At 39.9% G+C, this 22,830-nt stretch overlaps 1 protein-coding gene across 2 annotated transcripts; it reads right to left on the bottom strand.

The window, feature by feature from the left end:
• Positions 1-99: 99 nt before the first annotated feature.
• Positions 100-15,060, bottom strand: LOC309705748 (hemicentin-1-like). 2 transcript variants are annotated; one of them, XM_082531725.1, is made up of 11 exons: positions 14,767-15,060; positions 9,671-9,955; positions 9,257-9,577; positions 8,732-8,986; positions 3,008-3,067; positions 2,523-2,780; positions 2,099-2,425; positions 1,762-2,001; positions 1,400-1,627; positions 1,001-1,264; positions 100-867 (listed from the first exon to the last, which is right to left on the bottom strand). In XM_082531725.1, the coding sequence occupies exons 1-11, from the start codon at positions 14,816-14,818 to the stop codon at positions 668-670; spliced, it is 2,490 nt and encodes an 829-aa protein (XP_082387851.1). In that variant the 5' UTR covers positions 14,819-15,060; the 3' UTR covers positions 100-667. The 2 variants fall into 2 exon arrangements, with proteins under 2 accessions (XP_082387851.1, XP_082387852.1); XM_082531726.1 differs by having other exon boundaries at positions 2,523-2,777.
• Positions 15,061-22,830: the final 7,770 nt, after the last annotated feature.

Here is a 22,830-nt window from a genome sequence, read left to right as displayed (position 1 = left end):
ATTTTGTTTAAATACAGTGACGGCTGAACAAGGTACACAACTCATATTTCAAGACTGAAAAGAAGCTGCCTTGTGAGGAGAAAGAAAAAGACAGCAAAATATAAAAATAAGATTTTATTCCAAATAGAGTACACAACAAGTGTTTCTGAATAAACATTTTAATGTACAGGTTTGGTTAATAGTCCTTAAAATGGCTTGTATGTAACAAAGCAGAAATAATAATAAGACTGTTGTGAAATATAACTCTGGAAAATGAGAAATGTGGAAGTACTGTTCTTAAAGTGAGATTGTCACGTCTATATCGTCATAGGCCAACAGACCTTTTGCTAGCAGGCAAAGTGTGCTTCAAGTGCATTAGCTATGCTAAAGAAACACAAATTGTATTTGTGACAATAAATTAATTGGACTTTAAATTTTAATGTGTTTTTGGCAATGTATTAACATCTGTCGTTCCATACCTTTCAAAGAGATGCTGGTCATCATAGAAAGAGATTGAGTTTGTCTCTCTTTGTTTAAGGAAGTAGAATAAATCCTGTGATTAAAGCTGTAAACAAGCTTATGATCCATTCTTCTGTATTTTAATAAACAGTTGCAGGATTTTGGATCACCTCCCTACCTGAAACCCACCAGGCCAGGGGGCAACATTTGATATACAGAACAGGATTCGTTAAAAATCCTTAGCTTTTCCATTGGCTTGTACACTAGTCAAAGGGATATTTGAGACATTTGACACTTTGACAGGAAAAAAACTGTAATGTCCACGTTTTTTTTGGCAAATGCGACAACAGACCACAAGAAGAATCAGAATGATGATCAATAGAGTGAGCGACACCCAAATGATTGGAAATGGGATTTGACTGCTTTTACCTGTAAGAGAAACAAAATTCAAAACATAAGATTCATTTAATTTCTCAATCCCATGCATTGTTGAAATTGAACATCAGTAATCTTTCACTTTCTACATTCCCATAGCTCTTCTGCACTGAGTCAATAATCATACCTGTTATCATCAGTGTGATGAATCGTGTATTTCTCCCAACTTTATTCTCTGCAACACAAATGTAATAACCAGCATTGGTAGACGTGGCTCTAGTGATAGTGACAGTCTTCTGGTGCCCCTCAGTGGTCATGTTTGAATTCACTGCAGCTGTGTAGATCCAGGTGATGTTTGAGGGTGGGTTACTGTCAGCACTACAGCTTAAAGTAACATTCTCACCCTGCAGTACCTCCTTGCTTTCATTTCCTTCTTTGAATTCAGGGGCATCTGGAAAAAATACCAAATTTTGAAACAGAAATAATATCCTTCAAAATATGCTATCATCTCAAATTACTTATTTTCACTGTTGAAAAATCATAAAAAGACTATATCATTCTGAAAAATTAAAAACTTAAAACTTACACAAAATTTCAAGATACAGTGTGTGTTCAGCTGTTCCATGTGTGTTGTGTGCATTAAGCAAGTATTTTCCACTATCATTCTTTTTCCAGCGCTGTGGGGAAACCATCTGTTTGCCATCTTTAAACCAGGTGAGGGTGGGTGTAGGTAATCCTACTGGTTCACAGATACTTTGATGTTTATCATTCACTGTGATCTCATAGTGCTCTTTGCAGGTGAAAGAAGGACTGTCTGTAAAAATGGTATCAGATTCATTTAAATAAATATGTAAATAATTGAAAACAAAATATTATCTTGTCAATACTTTAGTGTGTTTTATCATTATTCGGCTAAAATATAAAATGATCCAGGTCTGATGCACTCACATTCCACTGTGATATGAACTGAGGTGTTGCTTCTGCCACGACTGTTTTCAACTATAGCCGTGTACTTTCCTGAGTCAGTCCTGGTCAGTGACCTCGATGGATTGATGAGTTTCTCCTCATAGAACCACTGAACAGTGGGAAAAGGGTTCCCATCAGGCTGACAGGATAACATGTCAATGCTGAAGGCAGCACTTTCATTAACAGTGACGTGGTCTGGACAAGATTCCATGAATGGTTTATCTAGGAAGGAATATCAACATAGATTAATTTATATTTCATAGATCACAGAGCTGTGTCTTAGATTTAAAAATATGAAGTAAGTAGTTGGGAATCTTACAAAGAACAACAGCAGTGTAAGGTGGTGAGGTTACATTAGGGAGGAACTTTGGTCCTTTGGGTCCGAGGTGCAGCTCAGCCTCACATCTAAAAGTTAATCCATTGTAATCTCTCTGAGTGGAGATTCTCAGGGTAGAAGATGCGTTTACTGGAGTCATAGTGGAGTCATTAAACATCTGTGTGAGCACAGTTTCATTGCCTCCGTACCACTTCACTGTGAGATTCTGTACAGGAGCAACATTGATGACATCACATTTCAGATCATACTCTCTGCCCTCCACCATCGGACTATGACCCATGTCAGACACTGACACAGAATCTGGAGTTTCTGTAAATAAAAAAGTCATACTGTTGCTATATTATATTACAAATTTCAATTCATATAGTTTATAACACAATAAAACAGTGTGTGCACATGTACTTACTGTAAACAGTTATGAGTGGTTGCACAGCACATTGTGATCCATCAACCAGAGTAGTATAGCAGGAAGGACTTGGAGACCACTCTTCTAGTTTTTCAACCCTCCAAGTGACAACAGGAGGACGCTCAAATCCTGTACCTCCAAATGGAGCCTCCCAGCCCATTCCTTCAACATCTGTGGCTGATGTTCTGCAGTTGATTAAAACTGGATCTCCAAATCTCACAACCATTTCAGAAGGTGTCAGTGTTAAAGGGCAACCTGCTATTTACATAGAAATATTTTCAGTTGCAGTATGTGACTGTGTTTAGCCTGTTTCAGTTTAAGCATTGTTTTCATTAAATTGCATGCTCAAAAGAAGAAGAAACTGCTATTCACAAGCAAACATATTCACAGTTAGCGAGGATTTGGTATAAAATAAGAAATAGGTCAGCAGTATTATCTAAATAATCCACAAGAATATTAGATGTAGAGTAAACAAGGATATTTACTCTTGGTGGCGCTGTCACTTGGTGTTCGCTCGCTCTGCGGTAGAGTATCACTTCCTGTTCCTGCTCAAACACAGTGGTGTTTCTGAGTAGCTTATTTGCTTAGCAATTTAATTAACAACTTTATTTAATACATTTAAATACATTCTTTTTCATAGTATAATCTTCACGTGCTTCATCCGAAGCACACTTTCTGTGTACTCACTACCTAATTTATAGCCAAAGTATTCACTCACTGTCTCTGTACTGTTTCGCTAGCTTAGCTTAGCCTAGCTCGTAGCCGACTCGTTAGCACCATGGCTACTTCACCTGTCCCTCCTGCACTTTGTTGCTCATTGTGTCAGATGTTTAGTTACTCCTCGGCCTCCTTTAGCAGTAATGATATCTGTAACAAATGTAGCATATTTGCAGCTCTGGAGGCCAGGATTACTGAATTGGAGACTCGGCTTCGCACCCTTCATTCACCCATAGCTAGCCAGGCCCCTGTAGCTGGTGCAGCCGAAGATAGCGTAGGCCCCGCTAGCTGTTCCCCGGCAGACCCCAAGCAGCTGGGGAAAGAGGGCGGCTGGGTCACGGTGAGGAGGAAGCATAGTCCTAAACAGAAGCCCCAGGTACACCACCAACCCGTTCATGTGTCTAACCGTTTTTCCCCACTCGGCGACACACCCGCCGGGGGTCAAACTCTGGTAATTGGTGATTCTGTTCTCAGACATGTGAAGCTAGAGACACCGGCAACCATAGTCAATTGTCTTCCAGGGGCCAGAGCAGGCGACATTGAAGGAAATTTAAAACTGCTGGCTAAGGGTAAACGTAAATTCAGTAAGATCATAATTCACGTCGGCAGTGATGACACCCGGTTACGCCAATCGGAGGTCACTAAAATCAATATTGAATCGGTGTGCAACTTTGCCAAAACAATGTCGGACTCTGTAGTTTTCTCTGGTCCCCTCCCCAATCAGACCAGGAGTGACATGTTTAGCCGCATGTTCTCCTTAAATTGCTGGCTGTCTGAGTGGTGTCCCAGAAACGATGTGGGCTTCATAGATAATTGGCAAACAGTGTTGGGGAGTAACGGAATACATGTACCGCCGTTACGTATTTAAAATACAAAATACGAGTAACTGTATTCCGTTACAGTTACCGTTTAAAAAGGTGGTATTCAGAATACAGTTACTTTGTTGAAATAAATGGATTACACGGCGGTACTTTCCTGTTTCATTTTGTCGCGGGTCAGGACTGTTTGGGTTTTGTTTGACAGCTACGTTCTGTTGTTCCAGGCGGCAGCGTTATGGTTGCCATGGTTACAGGGCGACGCTCTCTCTCTCTCTGCGACTGTGTGTTTCCTGGGTGAGAGAGCGCCTTTTCGTTGTTGTTGTGCTAAGCTAACAGGCAGAATGCTACAAGCATAGCTCTAAAGAATGTAGCATCATGGGCAGTGTAGTCCGTGTTGCAGGGAGAATGGACTGCCATACACGTTATCGGTCTGTGAGCGAGGAGGGAGAAAAAGGCGAGTGGAAAGGTACGAGTTGTCATCGAGGAAAAACGGGAGCTGGAAGCATGTAAATATAATAATAACCACTGCAGCCAAGAAGAGTGCCTGACGAGCCCAGTTGTAAGTAAGCTATTAAGACTCGACTGTACACCGTGTTCGTGTTTTCCTCCGAAACAATAAGTTCCGTTGGAGCAGTCTTTCAACGCCTGTCTCTGGCTCTCGCAAGAAAAGTTGACCCACACAACAAAGTAAAGCTAGTTTTCGGCTACGAGCCGACAGGGACCCCGCCGTATTAGTCAGAGGTCCCTTTACTACAGTTCGGAGTCGCGGACTTTCAGTAATAGTAATAAATCACACAGCAATAGTACATTCACGTTGTTGTAAAAAGCATGATAATATATTAAGTAATCCAAAGTATTCAGAATACGTTACTGTCATTGAGTAACGTAACGGAATACGTTACAGAATACATTTTGGGGCATGTAATCTGTATTCTGTAATGGAATACATTTTAAAAGTAACCTTCCCAACACTGTTGGCAAACCTTCTGGAGGAAACCTGGTCTTGTTAGGAGAGACGGCATCCATCCCACTTTGGATGGAGCAGCTCTCATTTCTAGAAATACGGACAAATTTATTAAACCCCCCCAAAATATGACTATCCAGAGTTGGGACCAGGAAGCAGAGTTGCAGTCTTACACGCCTCTCTGCAGCTTCTCTCCTCCTGCTACCCCCCCAAAAATCTATCTCCATAGAGACTGTGTCAGCTCCCAAACAGACAAAAAACAAACTAAAAACCAGCAACAAACAACTTAAACATAAACAATTACAAAGAAAGAACAATAAAGTATCCACATCTGAACCAAAGAGTAAAACAGTGAAATGTGGATTATTAAATATTAGGTCTCTCTCCTCCAAGTCTCTGTTAGTACACGACTTAATAATTGATCAACAAATTGATTTACTCTGCCTTACAGAAACCTGGTTGCAGCAGGATGATTACGTTAGTTTAAATGAATCAACACCCCCGAGTCATTCTAACTACCAGAAATCTCGAAGCACAGGCCGAGGGGGCGGTGTGGCAGCAATTTTTCACACCAGCCTATTAATTAATGAAAGACCAAGACAGACTTTTAATTCATTTGAAAGCCTGATGCTTAGCCTCGTCCACCCCAGCTGTAAAACTCAGAAACCAGTCTTACTTGTTATCATCTATCGTCCACCTGGGCCTTACACAGAGTTTCTGTCTGATTTCTCAGACTTTATATCTAATTTAGTTCTGATCTCAGATAAAATAATTATTGTGGGTGATTTTAACATCCATGTAGATGCTAAAAATGACAGCCTCAACATGGCATTTAGTCTGTTATTAGACTCAATTGGCTTCTCTCAAAATGTAAAAGAACCCACCCACCACTTTAATCACACTTTAGATCTTGTTTTAACATATGGCATAGAAACTGAACATTTAACAGTGTTTCCTGAAAACCCTCTCCTGTCTGATCATTTCCTGATAACATTTACAATAATTGATTACACAGCGGTGGAGAGTAGACTTTATCAAAGTAGATGTCTTTCTGAAAGCGCTGTAACTAAGTTTAAGACTATAATCCACCCACTGTTATCATCTTCAATGCCCTGTACCAACATAGAGCAGAGCAGCTATCTGAACGCTACCCCAACAGAGGTCGATTATCTTGTTAATAATTTCACCTCCTCACTACGTACGACTCTGGATACTGTAGCTCCTGTGAAAACTAAGGTCTCTAATCAGAAGTACCTGACTCCGTGGTATAATTCTCAAACACGTACCCTAAAGCAGATGACTCGTAATCTGGAGAGGAAATGGCGTGTCACAAATTTAGAGGATCATCATTTAGCCTGGAGAAATAGTTTGCTGCTTTATAAGAAAGCCCTCCGCAAAGCCAGAACATCTTACTATTCATCACTGATTGAAGAAAATAAGAACAACCCCAGGTTTCTCTTCAGCACTGTAGCCAGGTTGACAAAAAGTCAGAGCTCTTTTGAGCCAACAATCCCTTTAACGTTAACTAGTAATGACTTCATGAACTTCTTCACAAATAAAATTTTTATCATTAGAGAAAAAATTACCAGTAATCATCCCACAGATGTAATATTATCTACAGCTACTCTTAGTACCATTGATGTTAAGTTAGACTCTTTTTCTCTAATTGATCTTTCTGAGTTAACTTCAATAATTACTTCCTCCAAACCATCGACGTGTCTTTTAGACCCCATTCCTACAAAACTGCTCAAAGAAGTCCTGCCATTAATTAATTCTTCGATCTTAAATATGATCAACCTATCTCTAATGATCGGCTATGTACCACAGGCCTTCAAGCTAGCTGTAGTTAAAGCCATCTCTAGACCCAGCAGTCTTAGCTAATTATAGGCCAATCTCCAACCTTCCTTTCATATCAAAAATCCTTGAAAGAGTAGTTGTCAAACAGCTAACAGATCATCTGCAGAGGAATGGTTTATTTGAAGAGTTTCAGTCAGGTTTCAGAGCTCATCACAGCACAGAAACAAATTTAGTGAAGGTTACAAATGATCTTCTTATGGCCTCTGACAGTGGACTCATCTCTGTGCTTGTCCTGCTAGACCTTAGTGCAGCATTCGATACTGTCGACCATAATATCCTATTAGAGCGATTAGAACATGCTGTAGGTATTACAGGTACTGCACTGCAGTGGTTTGTATCATATCTATCTAATAGACTCCAATTTGTTCATGTAAATGGAGAGTCCTCTTCACACACTGAGGTTAATTATGGAGTTCCACAGGGTTCAGTGCTAGGACCAATTCTGTTTACATTATACATGCTTCCCTTAGGCAGTATCATTAGAAGACATAGCATACATTTTCACTGCTATGCAGATGACACCCGACTCTATCTGTCCATGAAGCCAGATAACACACACCAATTAGTTAAACTGCAGGAATGTCTTAAAGACATAAAGACCTGGATGGCCGCTAACTTTCGGCTTCTTAATTCAGATAAAACTGAGGTTATTGTACTCGGCCCTGAAAAGCTTAGAAATATGGTATCTAACCAGATTCTTACTCTGGATGGCATTACCTTGGCCTCCAGTAACGCTGTGAGGAACCTTGGAGTCATTTTTGACCAGGACATGTTTAATATGTGCATTGAAGGACAAATATGTAAGACTGCGTTCTTCCATTTGCGCAACATCTCTAAAATTAGAAATATCCTGTCTCAGAGTGACGCTGAAAAACTAGTTCATGCATTTATTACTTCCAGGCTGGACTACTGTAATTCATTATTATCAGGATGTCCAAAAACCTCACTGAAAAGCCTTCAGCTAATCCAAAATGCTGCAGCAAGAGTCCTGACAGGGACTAGAAGGAGAGAGCATATTTCTCCTGCTTTGGCTTCCCTTCATTGGCTTCCTGTTAAATCCAGAATTGAATTCAAAATCCTGCTCCTCACATACAAGGTCTTAAATAATCAGGCCCCATCTTATCTTAATGACCTTGTAGTACCATATCACCCTATTAGAGCACTTCGCTCTCGCTCTGCAGGCCTACTTGTTGTTCCTAGAGTATTTAAAAGTAGAATGGGAGGGAGAGCCTTCAGTTTTCAGGCCCCTCTTCTGTGGAACCAGCTTCCAGTTTGGATTCAGGAGACAGACACTATCTCTACTTTCAAGATTAGGCTTAAAACTTTCCTTTTTGCTAAAGCATATAGTTAGGGCTGGACCAGGTGACCCTGAATCCTCCCTTAGTTATGGGATAGACATAGGCTGCCGGGGGATTCCCATGATGCATTGAGTTTTTCCTTTCCAGTCACCTTTCTCACTCACTATGTATTAACAGACCTTTCTGCATTGAATCATATCTGTTATTAACCTCTGTCTCTCTTCCACAGCATGTCTTTTATCCTGTCTTCCTTCTCTCACCCCAACCGGTCGCAGCAGATGGCCGCCCCTCCCTGAGCCTGGTTCTGCCGGAGGTTTCTTCCTGTTAAAAGGGAGTTTTTCCTTCCCACTGTTGCCAAAGTGCTTGCTCATAGGGGGTCATATGATTGTTGGGTTTTTCTCTGTATCTATGAAGCGCCTTGAGGCGACTTATGTTGTGATTTGGCGCTATATAAATAAAATTGAATTGAATTGAATTGAATATGTACCATCACTATCATCCAAATGAGCTACAAATATATTAAATGTATATTAGATAGTAAACAAAGAGGAATACCTTTTGATTCAACATGAACATTGATTGTGTGGGTTATGTTTCCCAAATAATTGGTAGCTGTGCAAGTGCAAGTTGTGTTGTGTGTTGTTACTCGGGTGATATTGAGACTGTTTGCACTCTCCAACATAGTCTCCCCATCACAAGTCCAGTTATACACAGGAGGAGGGTTTCCCTCAGCTTCACAGCTCAAAGTGATATTAGTACCCTCAAGTGAAGAGATGGCTTTAGTACTCTCTGTGTTTAGTTCTGGAGCATCTGAAAAGAAAGAATTTTTTTGTTCAGCTTTATATTTGCACAACAGATAGCTAAATTGACAATAATTTATTTGATCTAAGCCAAAAATTAAAATTAAAGCATCTTCTTTATTTTTTTTAAAAAAATCATTTCTTTTTTTGGATAATTTTAATATACTTTTTGCCTCTGTATTAGTATAAGTATTTTGAATTGCTTCAGTATGAAAGGTGCTATACAAGTAATCTTATATTGCCTTGCCTTCTGTCTTGATAGAGCAGCATGTTTACTCACAGTGTGCTGAAACCTTTTGTGTTTGAGAAATGGCAGGAGTTTTTAGTTCTTGTCGTCCAAAATTCAGCTGCGCTTCACATCTGAATTCCACTACATTTTCTTCTCTGTTGATGTTGACTGTTAGAATAGAGGACTCATTTACTGGAGTTTTGGTTGTTGCGTCATTGAAAGATTCTGTGTGGATTTTTTTTCTGTTTTTGTACCAGCTAACAGTCAGGTATTGAACAGGTGCAACATTGATGATGTCACACTGCAGTCTGTACTGTGTTTCTTTTCGCGTCACGTTCACAAGCTGTACAGAGTAATCAACTTCTGGATTCTCTGCCAAACAAAGTTAGATAACTGTTAGTTACTCATGATCGTTGCTTTTAGTTTTCTTAGCATTGCTCTGTATTTATTTCAAATTAAACTTACTGAATGTAATAACTTGAAGGTCCTTGCTGCATTCATGAGACTCATTTAGTTTTACTTTGCACTTGATCGTTACATTCCAATCTGACAGTGACACTGACTGGGAGATAGACATTTGATTTTCTATGATGCGAGAGGTTTCATTTCCAACTGTAAAGTACAGCCCTTTATGTTCAGCCTGTGCTGTGGTGCAGTTTACAGTGACAGAATTTCCTCCATATTCTTCTATGATCTCAGTTGAACTCAGAGTAAGAGGGTTGTGCTCTGGTGGGCATATGCTGTCAGCATCTGTAAATAGACAAGATTGATGTGCTTATTAGGTTTTATTTGTCCTGCTTCACGTTTTTCACACTAAGTATTAATAATAAACAGTACAAAACAAAATCAAAAAGCATCAGTAATATATGGTAAAATGCAGGATATTAAAATACAGCCACTCATTTGCCTCAACCGTTTTTAAACATATTCATTTTCAGAGGTTCAGAAATCCTTGAAAAATTGACCATGTGAGGCCCAATGAGATCTCAGTGCAAGTAAAGAAGGCCAATATTACAATGACAAATGGTAAATGGCCTGTATTTGTATAGCGCTTTACTAGTCCCTAAGGACCCCAAAGCGCTTTACACATCCAATCATCCACCCATTCACACACACATTCACACACTGGTGATGGCAAGCTACATTGTAGCCACAGCCACCCTGGGGCGCACTGACAGAGGTGAGGCTGCCAAACACTGGCACCACCGGGTCCTCTGACCACCACCAGTAGGCAACTAGTGAAGAGTCTTGCCCAAGGACACAACGACCGAGACTGTCCAAGTCGGGGCTCCAACCGGCAACCTTCCGATTACAAGGCGAACTCCCAACTCTTGAGCCACGATTGCCCAAAGCAAAATAAATCAGAGTTATTAAAAATTTTGTTTAGTGTCCTGGTCATATGTAATAATTCTTAAAAAGATAGAATGCACTGGCCAGCCTAGGAATACCAAAAGTCCTAAAAGACAGAAAACAACGTTTAACATTTCAAGGACCCTCTAGGATGTTGGCACATTATTAACGTCTACATCTAAGAGACACCTTCATGAATCAAAACACAGAGCGTTCACAATAAGATGCAAAAATAAATATATGTCTTTGGAGAGAAACTGTGCTAAATACTGATTAAAACTAATAAAACATTTTAATTCATTTTGAAATTAAAGTGCATTTATATGTTGTCTGTTATTTAAACACTATAAATAAATATAGTACTAAATAAGACAACTAAGAAACAGATGTACTTCCTCTATTAAGAAAGCTAAAACAGAATATTATCTGTCTGTCACCACTGAGAACCTAAATAATCCACAGAAGTTCTGGAAAATCATTAAGTCTCTTTCAGTGAGTAAAAGCTCCCACGCTCTACCCACCTATGTTTTTAAGGATTCTGTTCCTGTTTATGATAGGAAGGAGATTATGAATTGTTTTAACAAGCACTTTATATCTTCTGGCTCTTTGTTTGACTCTCTGAACCCAGTCTCTGTAAAATCTGGCACAAACCTTCCGGTGTACACTGGTCAGCCATTTAACTTTGTTCCTTTCTCTGTGCAGGAGGTCTGTAAAGCTCTTAAACTGTTAGATCCTAGAAAATCTCCAGGGCCAGACTTACTAGATCCTTACTTCTTGAAACTGGCAGCTGATTTTGTAGCAGAGCCTCTCACAACACTTTTCAACCTCACACTGGACATGAATAAAATTCCCTCAGTATGGAAATCAGCTTTTGTTGTTCCTCTATTAAAAGGGGGCGACCCAGCAGTGTTAACTAATTACAGACCAATATCTAATCTATCTGTGCTGGCCAAAGTTCTTGAAGCTCTTGTGTGTGAGCAGTTAAAGGAGTTTTTGCACATCAATGCCATTTTATCTGAATATCAATCAGGCTTTAGGAAGAATCACAGTACTATCACAGCTGCAATTAGAGTGGTAAATGATATTACTATTGCACTTGATAAAAAACAACACTGTGCATCCCTTTTTATTGATTTGTCAAAAGCATTTGACACTGTTGATCATTGTATTTTAAAACTTAGACTCTTCCAGTCAGGACTCTCTGAGAGAGCAGTGGCATGGTTCTCAAACTACCTCAGTAACAGGACTCAGTGCATTAAATCTGACGGTCTATGTTCTGACTTTGTTACAGTGCACAGCGGAGTGCCACAGGGTTCTGTATTAGGTCCCCTTCTATTTATCATTTACGTAAACAATCTTAGTCTACATGTGCCAGATGCAAACTTGCACTTCTATGCTGATGATACAGTTATTTACAGCTGTGGTTCAACTCTTGTCCAAGCCATCGACTCCTTGCAGAAAGCCTTTTCTGCTGTCCAGCACTCATTACATCAGCTTAAACTTGTTCTCAACGCAGACAAAACAAAGCTCATGTTGTTTTCTAAATCAAGGAGACGAGCCCAAACAATCCCATCAGTAACCACTCTTGAAGGTAATAAAATAGAGTTGGTTCACACCTATAAATATCTGGGAATCTTAATTGATGACTCGCTTACCTTCAAACCACATGTAGAGAATCTTGTGAAAAACCTGAAGTTAAAACTGAGATTTTATTTTCAAAATAAGTTGTGTTTCTCTTTTAATACAAAGAAGCGGCTTGTTGCTGCAACATTCTTGCCTGTGCTGGATTATGGTGATATTCTATATATGAATGCTTCTGCTCAATGTCTTCGAATGGTTGATTCTGTGTATCATGCTTGTCTGAGGTTCATCACTAACTGTAAATTTCAGATTCACCACTGTGAGTTATACTCTCAGGTAGGATGGCCTGCTTTGGTAAGTCGGAGGAACTCTCATTTATACAGTTTTATATATAAGGCGATACTTGGGTTGCTGCCTTCTTATATATGTTCCCTGCTTGTAATGAAACATGCTGGTCGGTATTCTCTTCGTCCGCATGGTTACTTGTTGCTTTCTGTTCCATTTGCCCGAACTGAACTTGGTAAAAGAGCTTTTGTCCATTTAGCACCCTTGGCCTGGAACAAACTGCAGAAGGAATGGAAAATGACTGAATTCATTTCATTAAGTGATTTTAAATCTAAACTACGAATCCTTGAGGCCAAGTCCATAACATGCAACTGTTTCAATTAGATTGATTGTCATTTTAACTGACTTTTTATTTTATTTGAATTTTATTGAATTTTATTTTTATTTTATTTGTATTCTTTCACTTATTGTTGCATGTGTGTTGTTGCTGCCTGTGTTTGAGTAATTTCTGTAACTGTGAGACATCTGCTGCTGCCTATCTTGGCCAGGTCTCCCTTGAAAAAGAGGTTTTTAATCTCAATGGGATCTTCCTGGTTAAATAAAGGTTAATAAATAAATAAATAAATAAGTATACCCCTACTGCTTTCACAAGTTTTAAGAGGATAAATGGCATCCACATGCTGCTAATCAAATCCATGAGGATGTTTAACTAACCATCAAGCGAATTCAACCCAAAGTCAGACTGTACAATGCTCAGATAAAGTCCAATAAAAAAAGAGCTGCACGTCAGACTCTACAAAGCCTCACAAAGCATGTTAGATGTTAAAGATCATGAGAGTACAAATAGAAATTGGACTCCAGCAAATAAACAAAAATATTCTAAGGCTGTTTTCAACATTTATGTACTCATCATCATTTTTGGAGGGATAACCCAGGCAATTTTGATCAGGCTCTACAACAGTTACTAGACTGTATGCTTGTCATCCTCTATCTTATCAAATTTATTGGTATAATGAGCAGTGTGATGGCTTCTTTGTGGCTATGTTTGGGTAGTGGTCGATTTAATTATTGCAGAGAGGGCAGTTGCATTACTATGGATAGGTGGATATAGTGTCCTTTTAATTCTGTGGTAAGAAACATTTAGCACGTTATTCCTGTCGACAGCAAAATATAAAACTAGATGCTAAAGCCATTGTTTTATTTCTAGGACTTGAGTGATTTCATGCCCTGTGTCTTGCTGCTGTTTACCTGCATATGGTATTTATATTGGCTCATTTAGTGACTTGCTCCAGTCACCACAGAGAGTGCCATATGGGCATTCCTTTTTGGAGTGTTTGCACTGGGATGAATTGTTATAATGACCATCAGCAGCGCAGGTGACGGTTCACCTGTGGAATCTAACTTACCATTTGATGTGTGTACTTTTTATTTTCTTTGTCTTAAAAGTGTGTGTGTGTGTGTGTGTGTGTGTGTGTGTGTGTGTGTGTGTGTGTGTGTGTGTGTGTGTGTGTGTAATGTTTTCATATTGTTTGCCTGGAATACATTTTAGCTATGATAGGTCGTGTCACAGTCAATTTATATTGTGAACCAGACTGGAATTATAATTTGTTTTTAACAAATGTATTAAAGGTATTTTAATTTTGGAAGCAATCTGCTTTAGTAGTGCACTTTCAAACCAGTGTAGGCTTTTGGTTAGGATGTTTGAAAACACTGTATATTTCCTAGGGGTGAAATTCCACTAGGTGGCGTGGTCGCAGCTTAATCATAACATCTCTGACCACCTACACACACACACACAAAAAAATTACCTACAACTATGTGAGAAACTGATAACATTGTAAAGAAAGTGGTTACTGCAAGTCATTGCTGCTAAAGGTTTTTTAAAGCTACTGAATGATGGGGTATAATTAGTCTTTCACAAGACTACAAAGAGTCCTGTGAAAGCTTTATTTTTCATCAGACTGTAAAGTTCAATATGGCCCACGCTCTCTCAGTTTGATGAAAACGGAACTTTGTATCAGAAGTAACGTTCACCTCTCCCACTTAAAATGGGTTTTCATTTATTCTTTTAAAAGTCAGAGGTTACATTGATAGTCCTTCGAATTCCATTAGTACCTCATTAAAATGGGAGTATTTTATTTTTTAAAAAACACATATAGAAATTATTAGTTTTAGTTTGCTTTTTTGTGCATTTACCACCAAGATACCGAAAGTTAGGCCAAAAAGAAACTCAAAGTTAACTAAAAAGTTTTACTCCTGTCAACTCAATAAAATAATCAATTTTTCAGATAGATACAGAGTTAAGGAAAATCCCTTTGTACTTAAAGAACATCTTTATTACTCACCACATAGTGAAAAGATGAGTATGAAGAAGCTTAGCATCCTCACAGATAGCATGCTTGAACAGCATGCAGGAGGAATAATGAGATGGAAGGAAGTGAGCAGTGTTTCAGGATCGTCCAGACGATGTCCAGCTTAAGGACCCGGGTTAGATGAATATCAGTTCGATGCAGGAGATATGATGTCCGCCTGACAGGCTGGCAGTATCACATGCAGAAAGAAAACATAGAGGAAATTCAATGCTCTTGTGTACAGGAAACACTGTGAAACCCAAAATACAAAACCACATCCAGAGCCAGCGCTTTGTGAAGTAACGGTAGCTTAGTGATGCCCCTCCCCCTATGTTTTGTGCCATTATTCACTGTTCTTTTACAAAGTGTCTAATTTCTACAAAGAAGAGAGAAATTATGTGAGTTTACAGAGAAATACAAATTCTAGCACAAAAATGCACCACAGAAGGCAGATTTGTCAACCTAATCCATTTTAGTGATCACCCAGTTATTCACAGTCGATGTACATGTCATAGTTTTTATGTTTTTAATAAACACAGACACAGAAAGTTTGTTTCATTCTCTCTACACTTATGTGAGAATCATCCACATCATCTTTTTCTGTTTGCACATGTTCAGAATATAACCCTTTTTATGCTGGTTTGGTCATCATGGAAACTTGTTTGAGGGAGCAGGATCCTCCTTTGAACGCCATCGTGGTAGTGGCTTTAATAGTGTCTAATAATAGTGTTTAATAGTGTATATGACAGAGTTATTTATTGTATTATTTATTTCTTTAGTTATTATTAGTTATTTTAATTAGTTATTATTATTTATTTAGTTATTTATTGTAAGTGTTAATTCCTGGCTTTCAAAGGGCAAAAGGTCACCTATACTGCTCCCATTTTTGACCCATCTTGTCTCCTCTAGATGACTTTCCACCCTCCCTGAGCTCGACTCTGCTCACACCAGACCCACATGCATCAGCTAGTACTCTGCGGTCAGTCCTGCTATGCCCTTGAGTGAAGGGAAAATATGCATTAAGGGAGGATGTACAAAAAGCAACATGCAAATACAGTTTTATAATATGTCAACATATAGCATTTTGAAATTCAGTAGTATTAAATAAAAACATGAAAGGCATTTTATAAAGTTCCCTTACCACTAGAGAAAGTCTCATAAACAACTTCTCAGTTTTGTTTAAATAAGCAATTGAAAATCTGAGTGTAAAACCACGGTGGTAAGATGGGCATAGGAATCTGAAAAAGTAAAAACGTATGCAAAGAGATCAGCCTTAATGGTCTGTCATGACAGGCATGCTCTCGCAACCACACCATGTGCTCTCTTTCTCTTTAGACATTTGAGGAAGTGGTGAAAAAAAGAAAAGAAGACACTGGAGGAAGTGGTGCAACACAGAAATTATCCACACTTTTGTGTTCTATTGTTCATATCCTGTTCTTAACTGCAAGCTCAAAAGGCAAGTATTATAAAAACATAAAGTCTTTTGTTCAGTGATAATGCTGCTAGCTGTTTTTCTCAGACAGATAGGATCGAAACCAGGGAGTCATTAATGCTACCAGCCTCTGCTGTTTATCTGAGCAGTTAAATAAATTTGACAGGAAATAGATACACTGCTCAAAAGATTAAAGAAACAGTTTGAAAACACATCATAACTCACCGGGAAGAAAATCACAATAGATAATATGTTGGAAATTAAAGGAGGCCACATCATTTAAGGGGAATGACAGTTATCAAGCTATCAAAGTGAAAGAAATGATGTGACAGGCTAGCACATTTTGCTGATACTTTTTTATCTGCAAACAGCAAAAAGATAGTATGTCTCAGTGTGCATGCTTTCTACCCTAATTGAGCACTCAAACCATGTTGTACAACAAGCTTCACTGACACACAAGTTCACCAATCTGTGGGCTCATTCACTATTTTATAAAAGGCTGCAAAGGTAAACACCTCAATTCTAAGAAGGTTTGTAATAGTACAGCATATAAAGTTCTTTTTTGTGTTAAAAAAAAAAACCCCAAAACAAATTCATGATTTGTTTTAGTCACAATACACAGCATTCGTGAGCATATGAGTATGGTTGTGTTTAGCAATTTGTAGCTCCAGGCAAGACATTTAGTGTTAAGAAGAGGAAAATGCTTGGCACCAGGGGTTTGTGTTGCTGTTTTCACTAGCCTAGCAAAAAGCCCTGCCTTGCATTCTCATATCTGTCTCCAATCCCCATGCCATCTACAACACAGATACTGGAAAACAATCCTGTGATTTTGCTTTGTGCAGATATACATCATGACACTACTAAAAACCACTTGTAATGTTGATTTGATAGGTTAGTGGAGCATTCTGCAACTAAGCATGAGTGTAGATGTGTGTAATCACATACACCACAGATGGTGGTGGTAAACATCTCATTCTCTTTATTCTAAAGCTTCTCAAGGACTCCTTGCTCTTTTTCAGTAGTGTTAGAATCTTAAAAAGAAGGCGACTGGAGTTCTTTAAACTCTAGGAAGTTTAATCATCATGTTCTTTAGCTCTAAAGACTATGACCCGGATTACTGAGAAACTACACAGATACAGTTTCAATTTCCCTATCATAAAATCACAATTATTTTTGTTAAACCCCTTTAATAAAGCTGAAAATCTGCACTTCAGTTACATTTTAATTGAGTTTAAATGTTTGATTGTCCAAAACTTTATAGACCCCAACCATATCAAGTTTCAGTTGCAGCTGTTATAACTGTATAGTTGCCATGTTATCAATAATCCATAACTTGTTGTCCAACTTGACTTCAGTGGCAGATATGATATAATTTGATTTTAAAAGCTAGGGTTGTTGGCTTTTATTGAGCAATGACCTGCAGTTTGCACTGGCGCAGTTTGCAGCCAAGTTTGAAGTGACTGGGATCTAAATTACCTCCAAGTCTGATGCCCTGGCTCTCAGCTGGAAACAAGTTGCTGCCACAAGTGGAGACGCTTAAGAGTCTCAAGATCTCAAGAGCAAACAGATTGGTACAGTATCTGTGTTGATGCTGATTTTGTACTACTCTGTTGTGTTGAACACAGAGCGTGGAGTGTGAAGGCAAAGATGTACTGGTCAGTACAAGTTCTAGGTAGTGACTCAGAAAATGAGACCATGGATCCAAGTGGCAAAGGTTAAATCCTCCAAAAGGGGGCTGGCCTCTCCCTTGGAGATCAATCAATCAATCAATCAATCTTTATTTATAAAGCACTTTTCATACAGAAAAAATGTAGCACAAAGTGCTTTACATAGTTAAAAGCAGCCCACCCCACCCTCCAACTCACTCCCCACACTCTCAATACACATATATCCCCCCACCCCCACCCACACACACATACATACACACACGCGCACACTTAAAGAGTAAAAATTGGGCTGGGCTCGCATGAGCCAAGTGAGGAAACATTATAACAGAGAGCCGTCTGCACCGGGAGCCGGTCACAGACCGCAGCCTCCGGGCTGGGCACACAGCCGGAGGGAGGCAAAGCAGCCCCCCAACCAGGCTGAGAGGACCCCAGAGACCCAGCAGCCACGGTCAATAACAGCCCCGGTGCAGAGAGCGCCCTCCGAGGAAACACTGGAGATATGACGCAATACGATGTATACAGGGTAAAATGATAAAATAAATAAGAACAGGATACAATATAAATATAAATATAAATATAAATAGAGTAAGAAGATTAAAAAATGAATAAGAATAAAATCAAGAAATATTAGGTAAATCCTAAATTAATAATAGAATAACAGGATAGAATAAATAAGCATAAAAAATAAATAAACGCTAAGTAAAAGCTAAATTAAAAAGGTGGGTCTTGAGCCTGTTCTTAAAAACATGTACGTTCTCTGCGGCCCTGAGCTCCTCCGGCAGGCTGTTCCACAGACGAGGACCATACCACTGAAAAGCTGCCTCTCCGTGAGTATGTGTCCTGACTTTAGGGACAATCAAAAGGCCAGTACCAGAGGACCTCAGGGTCCGCGAGGGTTCGTATGGTAAAAGCAGATCTGAGAGATAAGAAGGCCCAAGACCATTAAGACATTTAAAAACCAATAAAAGAACTTTAAAATCGATCCTGAAACACACGGGGAGCCAGTGCAGCGATTCTAAAACCGGTGTAATGTGGGCCCGCCCTCTGGTCTTCGTCAGCACACGAGCTGCCGAGTTTTGCAAGAGTTGTAAAGTTGAAATATTCTTCTTAGGAAGACCAGAGAGCAGGGCATTACAGTAATCAATGCGACTGGTAATAAAAGCATGCATCAGCATCTCCGTGTTGGCCCGAGAGAGAATAGGGCGGACTCTGGCTATATTTTTTAGATGATAAAATCCAATTTTGGTTACATGTTTAACATGTGGGATAAAACCAAGCTCAGAGTCAAAAATAACACCCAGGTTTTTCACTTGTAGCGAAGGACATAGTGAAAATGACACAAGGAATTTGGGCATTTGGGCATTTGGTAGGGGCTCAGAATAGAGCTGCTACTTCTTCTCCAAATTGAAAGAGCCAGTTGGCGTGGTTCAGGCATTAAATCAGGATGCCTCCTGGCCCTTCTAGGCATGTCCTACCACAACCCAGTATCACAGCAAAATGTTTAATGACATCTCAGTCCACTGTGTCCATTTCACGCTTTGGAGATGCAAATCATGATTCATGTTTCATATTTAGACTATTTACATAAGTTGAAACTCCACTTAAGTACCTCAATAGTGTATGAGTTTGTTATGATCCTGTACATGATTTTCTTAGGTTTTGAAATTTAAGAAATGTGTTTATTGTTTGGGTTTTGATTTCTGTTCTTTTCTTTTTTTGGAGTTCTGGTACACAAACAGTTCACAGACTGGGTTAAGTTGAAAATAATGTTTTTATTAAACACACAGACACAGATTAAGTTTGTTTTATTCTCTCTACACATGTGAAAATCATCTACATCATGTCTTACCTTTGCATATGTCCATAATTTAACCTTGTTATGTGAGTTTGATCACCATGGAAACTCTCTTCAGGTTGGTTAAGTAGTGTCCACTCCGATACCACACATCATTCATATTGGATTGGGCACATATTTGATACTACCAGGCTCATTTATGATAATTTAAATAACCACATTAATGGGAAAAAGTCAACATACAGCAGACAGCAATCAGATGGGATCAGTGGAAGTGGAATCCAAACTGGTGAGACATTGTGCCAGGAGAGGGAGTCCCCTTGGATTGCTATGATATTAACCCGACTGTAGCTGTTACCAGTCACTGTCAGGTTCCACATAGAAGCTGTTATATTTAGTTCTAAAGTAAGCAATGTCTAATGAATAGATTATGTAGTAGAAGCAATATTGCCTTCCTCTACATAAATTATAGAGGTCAGTTAGCATTTATCTAAATAAATAAATGCATCAGTTGTTCACTTCTATTGCATGCAGTTTATTAAAGTTTGAGTTTCATTTCAAATTCAAATTTTTATTTGTCACGTACACAGTCATACACAGTACGATATGTAGTGAAAATGTAGTGAAATGCTTTCTTTATTAGTTCCATACCATCACTGCTCACGCTCTTACTATAAAGCTGTCATTTACTCCCAATTTTTACTTGGTGAACGGTGAACGTAAAGATGTGAAGTTCTTCTCTCTTTGGCCTGGTGTTGGAAATGGTGAGTGTGACGAAGGTGTGCTCCCTGGCTCAGCTGCAGGGAAGGGGTGGTGCAGTGAGTTCAAGGGGCAGTGCCAGAGAGGTTGGTGGGACAGGTGTGTGGTGTTTTAGTTAATGAGCTCTCTCGCTCTCTCTTTTCCTGTGTTATATTTAATGAAGCCGGAGGCTCCATCATTAGGTACGGGCTCAAAATCAAAATTGCTGGTGATATCCAAATCAACACAGTCTCCGTCTGTTTGGGAAGTGCTGCTTGTAAGCAGACTACATGCAAATGATAAATGAACATTCAGGCTCTCCGCAGGTCAAATGCAAAAACGTTCCTGGGTACAAACCATGCTGGTAATTCAAATGTCTAAATACCACTGAGTAACTTGTGTGGAGTATCTTACAAATGTAACAGATGAACTTTTCCAGTCAAAGTGCTGAATAGTGGATGTATTCAAACTGTACTGTAAAGAATTCTTGCTCTGATTTCCCTGATCCAAGGATTCTCCTTCACACTGCCAACATCAATGCCATACATCGTGGTCTGGATGAAAGTGTAGAAGACACAGGAGGAAGGGCTGAGCGGGGCCGGTTTCCTTGAGAAAAACCTCCACGCAGAAGGACGGCAGACACTTCACAGTCCCATACACCCTCGTCAGGATCATGCTGTGCAGAAACAAGCACCTCATCCAATTCTGCACTCTGAGGCAGATTGCAATCTTTGATGATCCTTGGCTTGAAGAGTGTTGGCCACTTGGTGAGTAATTTTGAGCTAGAAGAAGGGAGTAATACAAGAACTTTGTCTCCGGGTGAAAATTGCCTGAGTGTGGCCTCTCTGTTATACAGGCAATGCTGACATTGCTAAGCCTGGAGCAAATTCTCCCAAATCAACCTCCCCAGTGTGTGGATTTTTACTCTCAGGTCCAGCACGGATTGAATTTCATTCTTTGAGGGGCTTGGACCTTCCTCGCAGCTTTCCTTAATCAGGTCGAGCACCCCACGCAGCTTCCTGCTGAACAGCAGTTCAAAGGGAATAAATTCAGCCACTCCAACAACCCAGTCAATAAGTTCAAAGAGGACCTACATTAATGGTAGGGGGCACAAAGGTGCTTTTGGTATGGTTGGCTGGTTAATAAGTTGGCATTCCAGAAAGGATGCGCACCAGCAGCGCACATCCTCTCGGATGCCTGGCCAAAAAAATTGGGTCATAATTCGCTCTTGTCAAACCCCCTATGCCCTGCCCTGCCATGGGGTTATAGTGAGCCACCAACAAGTGGGTGTGTGTCTCCTCCGTGCAAGTGTCACAACTCACTCGATACAGCCTATCTTTTAAAAATACAAAACACAGGTAGGTCCGCATGGCTTCAGGGCACACCACGTAAGCATCAATTTCAATCACTTGGTCAAAGGCTGAGCATAGGATGTCATCACGAGACTGCTCCAGTGGAAAATCTCCCATGATGGGAATTACATTACATGCTACTAATGGTTGTGATCGCATCCCCGCATAGGGTGAGAAGCTTAGCAATCCGGGAGGGGCTCATTATGGACATACTTAAGAGTCCATTCTTTCCCATCGAATGGAGCCAGTTGAGGTGTTTTTTTGCATCTGACAAGGATGCCTCCTGGGCGCCTCCTGGGTGAGGTGTTCCAGCATTGTCCTACTGGGAGGGGGCCCTGGGGCAGACCCAGGACACGCTGGAGAAATTACATCTCTCGGCTGGCCTGGGAACACCTTGGTGTTCCCTGGACAAGCTGGAGGAGGTGGCTGGGGAGAGAGAGGTCTGGGCTTCTCTGCTTGGGCTGCTGGCCCCGGCCCCAGATAAGTGGAAGAGGACGGACGGATGGACTCTTAAGTATGTCCATAATGACCACTCCCAATAAAAAACTTAACACCCTCAACTCTGCTACATCCAGATCCACTTCCTGTCTTTTTGTTAGTGCCACCATCTTCAAACATCACACATGAGACACAGGTCTCACTATCATCTTGCAAACCTTCAACTTTCACCGTTGCTGCTATTCTTCTGGCACAAGGAACCCCTGACTGCACTCTCTTATTAATCTTACTTGTACAATGTCCATTGCTTTGGGTGATTGACCCCACATTACCAGGTATTTAAACACATCTACCTTCACTATCTTTACTCCTTGCAGCTTCATTGTTACGCATGTGTCCTTCTCATTTACACACACGTATTGTGCTGACTTTACAGATAACAGATACAGATTGTGAGTATCATAGATTATGAAGAATCCTGCATAAAATACTAATCACCATCACATGCCTCTGACACTTAACTTCCTCACGCAGTACAGTAGTTCCCCTCTTGGGAACTGGCCAGATGAGATATATAATCTCTCCACGGGGGTCTGGGTCTCTCCCAGGGTCTGCCATGGTTGCCAGTTAGGCTGA

The sequence above is a fragment of the Aulonocara stuartgranti genome (genome assembly GCF_965226115.1).
Source record: "Aulonocara stuartgranti genome assembly, chromosome: 4".
NCBI lineage: Eukaryota > Metazoa > Chordata > Actinopteri > Cichliformes > Cichlidae > Aulonocara > Aulonocara stuartgranti.
This window is presented reverse-complemented; position numbering and strand designations above follow the sequence as displayed.